Source organism: Cajanus cajan, chromosome 6 (genome assembly GCF_000230855.2).
Source record: "Cajanus cajan strain Asha chromosome 6, NIPB_CcT2T_4, whole genome shotgun sequence".
Taxonomy (NCBI): Eukaryota; Viridiplantae; Streptophyta; class Magnoliopsida; order Fabales; family Fabaceae; genus Cajanus; species Cajanus cajan.
The window spans coordinates 46,748,381-46,763,405 of NC_138522.1; the positions used below are offsets into that span (position 1 = coordinate 46,748,381).

Consider the following 15,025-nt stretch of genomic DNA (forward strand, 5'->3'; position numbering starts at 1 on the left):
TCAATAAATAAAAATAATTTTTTTTATAATAAAAATTATTTATTATAAATATAAAATATTATTTATATTTTTAAAAATATTTATTTATATTAATTTTAAATATAATTTATATATCAATTATTTTATATTAAACATGAATATTTATCTTATATAAGAATATTTTTAGATTTTTTTTAATGTGATGGTTTATAAGAATTTTTTAATTTCTTATCTTATTCAATTTATAAATTAATTTATATATTTAAATATAATATTTTGTTTATATATATAATTTATTATTATAAATAAATATTTAGCATGTAGGCCGAGCCAATTTGGTGGCGGGGTGTGAGAGGAAACCAATGAGTTGGGCCTTTAAAAAAATCATTATATAGGCCGAGGTATACTCTTGGGCCCATGGGCTTGAAAGTACGGTTTTAAACCCAATTCTGGGTAAACAGGAAACAGGGCTGAAATTTCTACTGCTCCGGAAATAAAAATATAAAGGCAGATGATAAACACACCTCCACTCTCATATAAACACACCTCCTTTTTAAAAAAAAATATATAAAATATCTAAATTACTCTTAAAAAAAAATAAAATTTCTAAATTTACACCCCCTTTTCCTTCCCCTTTCCCATCCCCGCACCCCGCACCTCCTTCCCGCACCCCGCAGCCTCGTTAAGGAAAATAGATCCTCATCATACCCCTACTTTCTTCTCTCTTCGATCTCACTTCTACCCCTTTTTTCCAATATCTCTTCTTTTTCTATCACATCAATCACAGGTTCTATTACTTTCTCTCTCTACCCTCTCTCCTTTCTCTCTGTCTGTTATTTCCACTCCCAATTTTGAGTGGATGAATATCATTACTCCAATACAAACAAGCTACAGCTGTCATCGCATCTACTTTTCCAAAAATCATTTCCCATCAATGTTCACTACTTCGGTAAATCCGATGATAATGCGTTTCCTGGGAACAGCACAATATAAAGCCTACTCTTTATTTTCCATAATTTGATTTTGTTTCTTTCATCAAAAATTCATGTCAACGTTTTCAAAAAGAAAAAAAATGAACAAAACTCCACCACGCACTATTTTTCACAAGAAGAAAACAGATCAAATGCATGCAATAATAACAACTAAAAATAATTCGAAGTCCCGAGACTGAGACCTCAACAAACGCACACGAATGAAAATAGAAATAAATGAGTGGAAGAAAAAAAAATCTATTACGGCGTAACGTTTGGAATAATGAAGGAAAGAGAGTGGTCCACCAAATAATAATATGATGAGAAAAATATCTGATTGGAGGAAATCAAGAGACAAGACACAACAAACAGAAAGATAAAAATTAGAGAAATGATAAGAGATGAAATGTGAAAGAAAAAAAGTAATAAGAAAGTGAAGAAATGGAAGGAGAAGAGATCAGATCGGAGAGGGAAGAAACGGACCGTCCATCTCGACGATGGGGTTGGCGACGGTGATCTTGTGGAAGGTCATGGCGGGCGGAGGAAGAGAAGGTTAGGTGAGAAGTAATATCGTGGGGAAGGGGGTGTGGGGTGCGAGTAAGGGAGTGCGGGGTGCAAATTTAGAAATTTTATTTTTTTAAGGGTAATTTAGACATTTTTTATATATTTTTTTTAAAAAGGGTGTGTTTATATGAGAGTGGAGGTGTGTTTATCATCTCCCAAATATAAAACATAGGGATTACTTTGTATACAGTCCATTGGTTCACCAAAACCAAAACAACACTATAATCCACCACAACATATCAGACAGCTTCTTTAAATTTTTTTTATAAAAAATGTTTTTTAAGATTTTCTTCTTAAAATAATTAAAATTGCTTATTTTTAAAATAATCAATTTAAATAAACACAATAAAAAAACAAAAATTTCTTATTTTATCAAAAATATTATTTTTAAGAAAAAAAAACAAACAGATTCATTATTACAAAGTTTAATTTTTTTTTTAAATTTAAGATAATTTTTTTTATACTTTTAAAAATAATATTCTTAATCTCTTTAATTTGAAAATAAATTATTTTAGTCTTTTAAGACCACGACAAAGACAAATTGAATTAATTAAATTGATGTTTTCACTCATAAATGTACTCTAAAGTGAGTTTTGTGTGACAAATTTTGTAGTATGTAGATTTTGGTTAATAGATTCATTAACTACATTTAGATTAAAAAAATGGTTTTTTTTTTAAATTATAGAGACTAAATATATTTATTTTAAATTTAAAAAATAAAAATAAATTTATCTCATAAGTGACTAATTAAAAACATGTAAGCCTTATATTTAAGTAGTAATTAAGCCTGATAAGATGTTTACAAGTTGATAAGATGTTTACAAGTTGAAGTATTTAACTATTGTCTGTTGTCATTTCTCAAACAAAACCACAATCCATAGCAGCATCCAACCATACCAAACCAGACAGAAAATCATCTATGAATAAACTTGTATTTCGAAAAACGCCCAGAACAAAATATTTGTTCTTACCCATAATTTGTCAAAAAATTTATTATTATTTGTATTTATTATTAATTTACCAGCAGAATACGTGCATACGAACATTCATTATGTGCGGGTCTATCTCTATATATATTATGATCCTTCATGTATGTACATAAAAGAATTATTTCATATATTAATTTATTAATTTTCTTATTCTTAAGTATTTTCTCATGCTAGTCTTCATGTTTTCGATTTGATTTTCACTTGTATTGACTTATTTATTATGAATGAAATGCTACGAATTTCTCTTTGTTAAAAAAGAAAAATATTGTCATGACTGCCATAAAATTAACAAGAATATTCGAATTTCTTTTGTGAAGATATATGTTTAACCGTGACATTGGAAAACAGTATGAAAATTTTATATATTGGTTGTACGGCAAATAGAAAAAGGAATTGTAGTTATAATTCAATAATAAGCCTTGTCCATTGTCACCAATACCAGCCAAATCGTTCAGGTTTTAATTTAAGATAGGATTCAAATCAAATATAAATAACACACAAGTGTTCCAAAAGTTGTGAAGAATCAATCATGGGATCAGAAAGAGAGTCTCATCTTTCTCTACCTGTCATTGATTTCAGTGATGAAAACCTTAAACCTGGCACTGACACATGGGTTTCCACTTGTGATGTTGTGAGGGGTGCATTAGAGGATCATGGTGGATTCCTAGCACTCTATGATAAGGTTGATCCATTGCTCTATGACTCTGTCTTCTCTGCAATGGAACAACTCTTTGATCTTCCATTGGAAACAAAAATGCAACACACCACTGATAAACCTATCTATAGCTATGCAGGGCAACGCCCTGATATTCCTTTGTATGAATCCATGGCCATAGACAATCCATTGAATGCTAAAGATTGTCACAACTACACAACTACCATGTGGCCACAAGGGAATGACCGTTTCAGGTAATTAATAGAGTGTGTCATGATTAATTTCTCCAAAAATACTTCTAAAATAAAAGAAAAGTATGAAAAGATAAATTTTTTTCATTTAACTTATACATAAACTAATTTGTAAAAGCTTTATTTTATTAATTTTTTCAAAATATTATTTTTAATTTATGTATAAGTTAGTTTTTATTAATGAATAAACTTTATGGTTATTAAAAAAATGCTTAATTAAGCTGTTTATCACACTTTTCATGTTTATGTATGTGTTGTGTTTACCTTTTTAGTGAAAGTGTGAATTCCTATGCAAAGAAAGTGGCAGAACTGGATTATGTTGTTAAGAAAATGGTGTTTGAGAGCTATGGATTGGAGAATCAGAAATGTGAGTCTTTGCTTGAATCAACCGATTATATTCTCAGATGCTACAAATACAGAACACCAAAGGTGGATGAGACCAACTTAGGAGTGCGTCCTCATACAGATTCAGGCTTCCTAACTATATTGAATCAAAGATTAAATGGCTTAGAAATTCAATTGAAGGATGGAGAGTGGTTCAAGGTTGATGCCTCACCCTCCATGTTTGCTGTCTTGGCTGGTGATGCATTCATGGTAATTTGTTTTTCACCGTCACTTTTTACAGAGTGAGAAACTAGTAATATTATTTTATTTTGTGGTAAACTAAGGTATTTGTTGACTAATCTTTCAAAGTATTGAGATACACTCAAGGAAATGACTTCTCCCAACAAATAAATAGTAATGCTCTTTGAGAAGTATTTAACAATTAACAGAAAGTCAGAAATAGATAATTAGTCTCTGTGTCCTCATATTTCGCAGAACTTTCAACTAAGTTCATCATCTGTCATCTATATTATTTAATGTAATCTTCCAGTTCAAGCTATATTCGTGGTCGTTGGTGATAACTGTAGCTAATACAGTTTCAAAATTTGCAAATGCTGCAATCAAAATCACAACCAAAAACTATTTTTTAAAAACTCAGTGATGCATAAACTTTTTTTTTTTCTTTTTCATTTATGTTGTGTAATGTTTGACTAGTGGGCTAGTAATTGATTATTACCCCGTTAATCAGACATATACATTATTAACAACAACAAAAAAAATTGGTATACTACATGAATATGATTGAATCCGTTGGACATGTAATTTTGTAGGTATGGAGTAATGATAGGATACGAGGTTGTGTACACCAAGTATTCATGAACTCAGAGGTAGAGAGATACAGCTTGGGGTTGCTTTCATATGCTGGGAAGGTGATGGAACCAGAAGAAAACTTAGTAGATGAGGAACATCCTCTTCGTTATAAACCATTTGACCATTATGGATATCTTCGTTTCTTCCTCACAGAAGAAGCTGTAAAATCTTCATCTAGGATCAAGGCCTATTGTGGTATTTGAGGTGCACAAAATATGTATTATGTGAATACACTCTGTGTGGTCTCTTAAATTTATGTGTTCGTGACTACTTTAATTATGTTGTGCTATGTTTGCGGGATACAATAAAAAACTCCACAGCTTCCATGTAATAAAGGAGTTTATGATCGTTATGTAATGTTTCCGTTAAAAGTGAACCTAACATTTTTCTTCAACCAGTCACTTATTGGAACGAGGGAAACAGAGGGTTAAACGGTAAAAACAAAAATGTCTAACATACTTTATGGAACACTGAAATTTCTTATCCTTTCCATCTGATATATGAGCTAACTTGTTCAATTATTGCGATAAATTTCAAAGCATAATCACTACAATGAATCATAAAAAATGAACCTCTATCTTGACAAAGATGTCAAAGTCGATGAGGTGATCCTTACTCCTTAAGATGTGGGCAGGTAAGATTTCTTAATTTTAAGAAAAATTATTCTATCAACTTTGTCCATGTATGCATGTCACATTCTAAAAATTATTATAATTGGATTGTGAAAAATCAAATTAACAATGACAAATGAGATGACCTAATCTATTTTTATATGATAAATTAGAATATAATTTAAAGAGTAAAATTTTAAAATTTGAACTATTAGAGTGAATTTAATGATAAAAGTTGAAATAGGATGTATAAGATCTTAAGTTTAAATTTTGATGTCGTTATTATATTTTCAATTGATAAAAAAGAGATTGAGATCGTGATTCTCTTACTCTTTTAATTTCAATTAAACATTTTTGATATTTTTTTCAATTATTTTAAATATATGTATTTCACATGCTACTCCTATAATTAGTAGCAACAATAACAAAATTATTTTTTAACCATTTTAAATTAGATACCTTCAAAATATTCAATTCTCTAAGTCTCGTGTATATCTAACTCATGGAATGATATTATAATTGTTCTTATGATTGACCAATTATTTGGGAACATCAAACTTTTGAGTATTATGTAATTTCTTGAATTTCATGTCTTAATTTTATTCACTCTACATATTAGAGTTTTTGATTAAAGGATTAAAATTTAACTAAATCTGTGAATTTCATCATTAATTTGGACTTAATATAATAAATGATACTTTAGTGACATACAAAAAATATTACTATAGATATGATATATGAATATATAAATTTATTTAATATACATCCACATATAATTTTAATATTAATTTTTGAATAAAATTTAATAATATATTTTATGTTTTTAAAATTGAGATGAGGAATGAGTTGCGCAGAGGCATGATTGAGATAATAAGATACTATATACATAAATATTTTCCAATATTCTCTCTATTTTGCGCAGCTTTAATTAGTTATTAGCTTTAGGTTCTTGCTCAAGAACTTGTTCGTAATCATTCAAATTGGAAGCTCTATTAGGGATAATATTCATGAAATTAATTTAGTATTAGGTACGTCGATGTCAATTATAGTTCCATTCAAAGTTCATTGGTTAATTAAAATATAGATTTTTAAGAAACGAATTATGAACTTTATGGTGTTGGGGGTACAACTATATATATATATTTATATATATATATATATATATATATATATATATATATATATATATATATATATATCCTTTAGTTTATAAAAGAGTCTGTTCAATTAATAAATAAAATATAATATTATAAATAAACGGGTTGAATGCATATCAATAAAAAAATAACCAATTAGAGATCATATTTTATTAAATAAATTAGGGATGAATTTATTTAATTCAGTGTTTGAGAATCCTCCGAAATCCACGTACTAACAAGCAAAAGTGACAAAATTTTATAATATTATTTATGAACTCTCATGTAATTTTTAATAATTTATTTTATTTATTAATTATCAGTATAGTTATCAACTATTTAGTATCTGACTGTGTAATAGGATTGCCTGTGAAAAGTTAAAAAAATTATAATTTTATTTTGGTTTGCACAATATACTTTACTATTTCAAAAATCAATTTTTTTTACAAGATTACTAAAGTAAATTTTATTTCTTTAATTTAATTAACAAAGTTTTTCTCCATGTGTTATATATAGTCAAGAAATCAAACATATGTTAATAATTATGTCAAAACTTATTAGTTAGAAAATCATAAAATATAACCACACGAGTGATGTGTTCTTGACTTTTGCAAATAGTGACTACATTCTATTATTACAGAAGCTGTAAAACAAACTCTCTTCTGGAGTTTGGATAATACAAAACCCACATTATCTCTGTGCATGGGAATTGGAGAAGACTCAGAAGAGAGGTTCATACATACACACACCACACTGCAAACTTCATGCAAACATATGTTACATACTTATGTGAACATTAAAAAGGGACTGTGTAGAGGGAGCACTAGTGCAATCATGAATCAAACCTCAGACTCCACAATAAACCTTGAGAGCATTTTTGATACCCTCAGAAGAGCGAAGAAACTTCATGAACTCACTCTGAACAAAGGGCTTAAACAGCAAAGGGTGCTCTTCTGTCACAAGCTCATCTGGGGCCTTAATTATCAACCCTGGTTTTGGAACTGTGAACAGTCCAATAGAGAACCTTGTTTCATTTCCGCTCATCATCACTCGGTGAACTGGCGTATGCACCCTTCCATTTGTCCATGCCTGCAACATATTAAAATCACCAAAAAAATTTAGTATAACATATTTTTAGGTCGTCTTTATACCATTCATGTTTCAAATTTCATGAATTTTGTAAATCCACTTTCAAAATTTCGTACATAATGTCTTTTATTGTTTGAATGTTTGTTTCGTTAATTGTATATATCTTACATGTTAACAGTTGATATGATACTTGATTGTTAATCTATGAATTCTTATAAATCAATCAGCTAATAAAATGAATGAATTCTTAAAATTAGATGATAAAATGTGAAATTTTAAAAGTTGAATAACAAAATTCACAAAATTATCAAACATGAGTGACAAAATGTGATATTAACTTTTTTTTTTTAATTTTTTTTCTAATTTCTCTATGGAAAGTGAAGTGTATATGTTGGAAATTACATAAAGTGTGTCCCCAGTAAGAACAACGAAACTATTTGATGTCGAGGGCTTGCATTTGATCCATTCTCCACATTTTGTCTGTACCTCTAAACCGTCAATTTGATTTTGACACAATGTGGTGAATATGTTCTTATCTGTGTGCTCTACTAGGCCAAATTTTGCTTCATTAGTTTGAGGGCCTTCGTACTTTATAAGCCGTGCAAGGTAATTTGTTGAGTTCATGTGCTCCTCCAAATACTTTTCGACACCTAAACTCTCCAAAATCATCTTCCTAATAATCTGATCCAACCTTGACACTTGCTCTATGAAGAATTGTAGATTTTTGCTGCCAAATAGTTAACAAGAAAATGGGGGGTAAAAATTGTATTCCATATATTAATTGATTTATTTTTTCAAATTTTAATAAAAGCACATTTATAATGAAAAAATTGACTTAAAATATATTTTTAACTTTTACATCTATGATGTAAATTTGAAACCAAGTGGATGTTTAGATTAATTTCAATTCCACCAAAATCAAATTACAAAAATATGTTGAAAGGCAAAACAAAATAGTTGTTCAACTTTTCACCATGATATTGGGATTTCAAAACACAGTGAAGTTTCATTTCTAATGCATACCTAAAACTTGGTTTTCCTTGTGGCCATAAGATCTTGATTAAACTTTCGACTTTGTCATGAACATCTGCGTCTTCAATTCCCATGCTCTCATAGATTTGAACAGGTCCAACATAACCATGGTATGGCCTACTAGACACAACGCGTTGCTTGGTTTGCAAAGGAAGATCGAACATCTCTTCCACTTCAAGAAATATGGCTTTTCGAAGGTCCAAAGGTACTTTATCAAACACAGCCTCAAAGCAACCATACTCTACAAGTGCTTTGTGAACTTGGGATTTCACTAATTCCCACTCAGCAACATTGGACTCCAAATCCTCAATGGAAAAGTCAATAACTGGAAGTGAAGCTTCGGTTTCTGATCCCATGTTGATGGCTTATATGAACTGAACAGTTTCAAACTTCGTTTGTTATTTGATTAATTGACGCTCGAATGAAGTGTTGGTGCTACTGTGCGACATTAGAAAATTAAAACAATTGTACTATATATACATGAAAATTACATGGGTGATATAATAACCGGGCTTAAATACTAATTTGACTTCTACAGATACCCAAATTTTACTTTTTAATTTCTGCACTTAAAAGTCATTTGTTTTAGTTTCTATACAAACACCTTTTGAAGTTACTCTAATGATAAAGTTACTAAAGTTTTAAGCTTTAGATTCACTAACGAAAAAATTTATTTGTTATTAACTTTTATACAATAAAAAGTTATATAGGTTAAAAAAAAAGGCCCTATTCATTAACAGAAAAAAAAAATCAACATATATATTTTTTTTCTTTTTTAAATTAATTTGGGTCTCACTTATTGTTGAAGTAACTCTTAACATTTTTAGTTATATTTCAATCCCAATCACTAAAAGAAAAAAATTAACGTTGGTAACAATGGATGATGTGACGCTGATATGTCACAGTATGAACATGTCTTCATTTAAATATTTTAACATTTATATTTTCGTTAATTTTACATTTTGATACCTTAATTTGTATCACATTTACCTTTTAGTCTTGGTATTTCCAAACTACACATTTTAGTCTTCATAAGAGCATTTTTTTGAATATTTTAATCTTCATCGATGTCTTTTCTCTTTCTTCATTTATTTTACTTTTTTTTTTAAATCTTCTTAATCAACTAATTCTCATATACCTTAAATCAAAGAATCTCGAGACAGTAGAGTTTAAATGCATCTTTAATGTAAAATTAAATTAGGTAAAGTTAATTATAGAACTTATGTAAATTTAATTAAAAGTCCAAATTATATTCATTAATATAAAAAAATGCAAGATATAGTGATATATAGGCAAAAAAAAAATACAGATATAAATTTATTTAATATATATTCATACATAATTTTAATATTGATTTTGAATAATATTTAATAATGTATATCATGTATTATTACAGTCCATACTCATGTTTTTTTAACAATCATGAGAATAAATTTATTAACATATAACAATATTTTAGATAAAATTAATTTTAGTAATAAGTATTATAATATATAGGATCTATAGCACTATAAAATAATTTTTTTTTGTCGTTGTTCTTCCATTAGAAAAAATAATAATAATAAATCTCAAATCGTACATGACACTAACAAGTTGCCAGAAAGGTATGTTAAGAACTTAAAATTAGTTGTAGATGCAAGATGCTACAAGATCAACTTGAAATTTGTTCTTACAAGTTTAGATGTGTTATTTGACAACTTTTTTTTTTATTTAAATTTTCAATCTTATCAAGATCTGATAAAAGACAAGGCATTTCCTTTTCTGAAAACGTCAAAGCATTTCTTCTTCTGAATAGAATAAATCACGAGGTTTATACGAAAGATGATTCATGGAAGATTTTTAAACATTTTTAATTATGAATTATTGTGGATCAAAGCCTAAGTCCAAAAATAATGAATTGCTGAGATCATATTGACTGTTAAATTAATTATATGGTGGTCCTAGAGAATGTGCTCTTAATTGCTGAGACCAAATTACGTTTAAAAAATAATCTCAACTGTCGAGATGATGTTACATTTGCAAAATATAAACAGATGGGTCTACTATCATAATTCACAAACCAATATTGGTTAACTTAGCTACAAATTAACTTACCACATTATATTTGCACATACCCACTAATAATTGAAATTATTATTTTTTTAATTGCTGAATTAATTTCGGGGACGCAATTTAATATGATTGTCATTTTATTAGTTGTGTTAAAAAATCTTGTATATGTCTGCCTAACCAAGAATTACCCTAGGTAAGAGAGACAAAATACTAGACACCTAAATCACTCAAGCCCTTAACTTTTTTTTCCCCTCTCTTAATAGCATTTTATTTTGTGCAAAATACTATTGGTTGATTCTAAGAAATTACTACTCATTTGAATTTGTTGCTTAAATATTCCCAACAAGAAGTCTCTACCTCAGCTTCATCGAAAATGTTTTCTAATTTATACTACAAACTATTACTGATTTTGATATGTCAACTACCATATTAGCTTGATGTCATTTATCACACCACATTATTTGTCACGTGATTCATATTTAGGAGATTAAAAAATACGTAATTATAATTATAATATCTAGGAGATTCAATTTGAACAATTAATACTTAAAAGGCTAAAATTACATAAATAAAAACAGGAATTAAAAATGTATTTAAATTTTTAAAAATATTGAAACGGAAAATCAGAAGAAGGAAAAAACTAATTTTAATTTCTAAAAAACTTAAACTAAAAACTAATAGCAAACAACTTAATATTTCAAAGTGTTAAGTTTTTAAAGTTTAAGAATTAATGTGAAACAAATAAAACATTTTCAAAGACTAAAGAGCATTTTGATTCAATTTAAAAATAATTGCTTAAATCTATTGACTTTTGAGTTTTTTTTAAAATAATTATTATTTTCAAATTTTAAATTATACTCATAATGAGACCATACTTGTTCGTTTAAAAGATTTAGTATTAAGTATTAAAAGTTCAATAATTATAAATGTAAAGTTAGTAGAAATTTTCAATTCCTAGATGTGAATCGATTTTATATGCCATAAACATTCTGGTCCACACCAATCAATCGAGAGTTATATATATATATATATATATATATATATATATATATATATATATATATATATATATATATATATATATATATATATATATTATCCATACCAGCCGTACCTCTCTATTTTTTTTAAAACATATATATAATAGTTAGTTAATTACTTAAAAATAATGATTCATAAATTGGATCAATCATCAAATTGATTAAGATATTAAATTAATATGTTAGAATCAAATCGATGAATAACTAATTAAATTACGTGAGATAATTTTTGTTATAAAAAAAATTCATGTGATGTAGTAAACATTAAAGCACACCAAAAAAGTTATAGTCCTAGTTCGATTCTCCACATGAAGTTTATGATATGTTTTGATTTAATTGCACATATTAACAATAACTAATAAAATTGGGAGAAAAAGATCATTAGTCCAACCAATTCTTTTCTTTCAAATCAGATGTACAACCAAGCAAATTAGAAAAATGATAGATCCTTTGAAAAGGATTTTGAAAATCATTCCGAATAAATAAAATATTAATTTAAATTAAAAAATATTTATATTTTAACATTTCGGAGGATATTTCAGAGATTGTTTTCTGAGTATGAATCATTACTCATCAAATTATTAACTCTAATCGATGTACTATCCGAATCTCGATTGAATTGGTTTGACCAATTAATCCTAACCAAATTTTAAGCTCTGCCTAGAAAGTGCATAAAAATTTACATAAGAAGTTGTAACTCAAATCTTATTAGACTCAATTTAATAATGTTTCGTCTTTAGGGTCATTAAAAAAAGTTTATTACGAACAGATAAATAAACAAGTTAAAATTTTAGCCCCAAAAAACACTATAAGATCACACAACACCATCTAGCTTTTCCACGCACAAATAAACTTTTTTCAGTGAGAGAAGTGACATTCTCAGGAGATGGGATCCCAAACACAGTCTCAACTTCACGTTGTTGACTTCACTGATGAAAACATGAAGCCTGGCACTGACACGTGGCTCTCGGTATGCAGTGTTGTGAGGACTGCACTTGAGGACAATGGCTGCTTCGTGGCACGCTATGATCATATTGGCAAAGAGCTTTGTGACTCTGTTGTCTTTGCAATTGAAGAGTTATTCAGTCTTCCCTTGGAAACAAAAGTTCAAAAGATTAGTGACAAACCTTTCTTCGGCTACTTGGGACAAGTCTCAATTGTACCCTTATATGAATCATTGGGAATTGATGACCCCTTGACCTTACAAGGCTGTCAAAAATTCACACACGTAATGTGGCCAGAGGGGAATGATCGTTTCTGGTACGAACCCTTTTCAATTTCCATACAGATTTCTGATTTCATGTGTAATTTAAATCATCATGGACCCAAATCTATCCACTTTGTGTGTTTAATTCTATGTTCCTCCCATTAAAAAGTGATATATGATTAAAAGGATAGTAACATTATATAATACTATTTTGTTAACTACATATTAATTTTCTGTAAATTTTGTTTATATTATGATTGTGAAGAGTTGCTCATGATAGATGTTCCATTTTCCATATAGTGAAAGAATCAATGAGTATAGTAAGGAGTTGGCAAAATTAGACCATATGGCGAAGAGAATGGTGTTTGAGAGCTATGGTGTGGACATGCAACGATGTAATTCAATGATAGAATCAAGCGATTATCTCCTTCGATGCATGAAATATAGAGCACCTCATATGGATGAAGATCATGCGGGAATGCATTCTCACTCGGACTTGACCATCATATCCGTAGTACATCAGTTGAATAATCTAAATGGCTTGGAAATCAAACTCAAAGATGGGGAATGGCATGGGGTTGATGCCTCACCCTCCTTGTTTGTAGTTATGGCTGGTGATGCATTAAATGTGAGTATACCATCACAATAAGTATATTTTAAAGTAATTAATTATCATTAACTTCAGTCAGTTCATATAAAATTGAAGTGATTATCGATATTTATCAAAAGAACTAATATATTTTAAAATGTTTATTTCTTTAAATTATTAGAATTATATTATAATATCGTATCAACTTTTTCTTTTAAAAAATATACAAAACAAAAAAAATATGAAAATTACGTGGTGTAGGAAGGGGTATAATTTGTCCCTTTAAATGAATGAATTTATTTTTTAAATTGAGAGTATTTAATAGTTATATTATTTTTACATTAATCTTTTTATATAATATTCTTTTATAAATTTTTATGTGTCTCCTAGTTATGAAATTGTTATAGAAATTAGAAAAAGATTGTGGGAGTAGAATTTCGAATTCTCCACATTAACTCTCTTAAGTTGTATGTATTGAATAATAATTATTTTGAAATAGAATATTTAATTAAGAAAATCTAAAAGCTTGTGTTCAATATGATTAAGTTGATGCATTTTGATGGGGTAGGTGTGGAGCAATGGGAGGATACAACCATGTGAACACAGAGTTACAATGAATGCAAAGAAAAACAGATACTCTACGGGACTGTTTTCTTTTAGTAGTAAGATGATGAGTATACCGGAGGAGGTAGTTAATGAGCAACATCCCTTGCGTTATAAACCACTCTTCGACCATTATGAATACCTTCGTTTCTATCAAAAACATAAAATCAAAGAGCCTCATTCTCGAATCCAAACATATTGTGGAATCTGAACCCTACAGTAATAAAGGAACTGTTTGTGCCCATTGCTTTTGTCTATGAATCAGTTCAATAACTGTGCTTTCTTACCAGGGTTATGAATAAGTGCACTTTTTATTTTGTTAATAATTTGTGAACCACTGTTGTAAATGATGCATTAATCCCTTCAGCTTCTTGTTGGGTGAACAATGTCGGAGTCTAAGGGGTTTGCGGCATATGTACGAGCAGAATGTATTGAAAAATATATGTAATTATGGTTTCTGGTTAAAAATTATATTTGAGGTTAAATTAAATTAAAATTTTATTTCTTTTATTATTTCCAATTTATGATTTTGGTCCTTTAATTTTGGTTTTCCAATATTTTAAATGATGCAATTTTAATTTCTTCCATCAATTGACTAATATTGGTTACGTTTATTTGATGATGATATGTCAATTTGAGATTTTAATTGCATAAATTTAAAAATTGAAAAAATAAATTAAATTATATAATTAAAATAAAAATAGAGAGATCAATGTATATATCAGAAATTATAAGAGAATTAAAGATATAATTTAACCTAAATTTTTTAATGATTAATCACTTATTACGAATTCTTAAAATTTGAATTTATATGAAAAATATTATCATATATCATATATTTCATCAATAGAAATTAGTTATTAAAAAAATAAATTAATTAAACCTAAATTCTTGTGCATTTATCACCTTTTATGATTCTAGTTTAATAGTTATACTAATTTTAATGATTCAATTTTTAAGATATAAATAAAAGATTAGTAAAAAATTTGTTAGATTGATAAAAATAAAAATAAATAGAGTTTTTCTACTTCAATTAGAGAAAAACTAAATATATGTTATAAAA

At 28.1% G+C, this 15,025-nt stretch overlaps 3 protein-coding genes and 1 long non-coding RNA gene across 5 annotated transcripts; 2 read left to right on the top strand and 2 right to left on the bottom strand.

Moving 5' to 3' along the window:
• Nucleotides 1–675: 675 nt before the first annotated feature.
• On the bottom strand, nucleotides 676–1,768 carry LOC145959106 (uncharacterized). The gene is made up of 2 exons (XR_014434728.1): nucleotides 1,434–1,768; nucleotides 676–1,283 (listed from the first exon to the last, which is right to left on the bottom strand). It is a non-coding gene; the product is annotated as an uncharacterized LOC145959106 (long non-coding RNA).
• Nucleotides 1,769–2,955: 1,187 nt separating this feature from the next.
• LOC109814441 (putative 2-oxoglutarate-dependent dioxygenase AOP1) lies at nucleotides 2,956–5,071 on the top strand. Its single transcript, XM_020378870.3, has 3 exons — nucleotides 2,956–3,412; nucleotides 3,682–4,003; nucleotides 4,564–5,071. The coding sequence occupies exons 1-3, from the start codon at nucleotides 3,033–3,035 to the stop codon at nucleotides 4,804–4,806; spliced, it is 945 nt and encodes a 314-aa protein (XP_020234459.1). The 5' UTR covers nucleotides 2,956–3,032; the 3' UTR covers nucleotides 4,807–5,071.
• Nucleotides 5,072–6,901: 1,830 nt separating this feature from the next.
• On the bottom strand, nucleotides 6,902–8,942 carry LOC109814444 (putative 2-oxoglutarate-dependent dioxygenase AOP1). Of its 2 annotated transcripts, none has more exons than XM_029274578.2 (3): nucleotides 8,463–8,942; nucleotides 7,926–8,166; nucleotides 6,902–7,439 (listed from the first exon to the last, which is right to left on the bottom strand). In XM_029274578.2, the coding sequence occupies exons 1-3, from the start codon at nucleotides 8,825–8,827 to the stop codon at nucleotides 7,197–7,199; spliced, it is 849 nt and encodes a 282-aa protein (XP_029130411.1). In that variant the 5' UTR covers nucleotides 8,828–8,942; the 3' UTR covers nucleotides 6,902–7,196. The 2 variants fall into 2 exon arrangements, with proteins under 2 accessions (XP_029130411.1, XP_020234464.1); XM_020378875.3 differs by having other exon boundaries at nucleotides 6,906–7,439; nucleotides 7,842–8,166; nucleotides 8,463–8,940.
• Nucleotides 8,943–12,376: 3,434 nt separating this feature from the next.
• On the top strand, nucleotides 12,377–14,475 carry LOC109814445 (putative 2-oxoglutarate-dependent dioxygenase AOP1). The gene is made up of 3 exons (XM_020378876.3): nucleotides 12,377–12,823; nucleotides 13,071–13,398; nucleotides 13,928–14,475. The coding sequence occupies exons 1-3, from the start codon at nucleotides 12,450–12,452 to the stop codon at nucleotides 14,171–14,173; spliced, it is 948 nt and encodes a 315-aa protein (XP_020234465.1). The 5' UTR covers nucleotides 12,377–12,449; the 3' UTR covers nucleotides 14,174–14,475.
• Nucleotides 14,476–15,025: the final 550 nt, after the last annotated feature.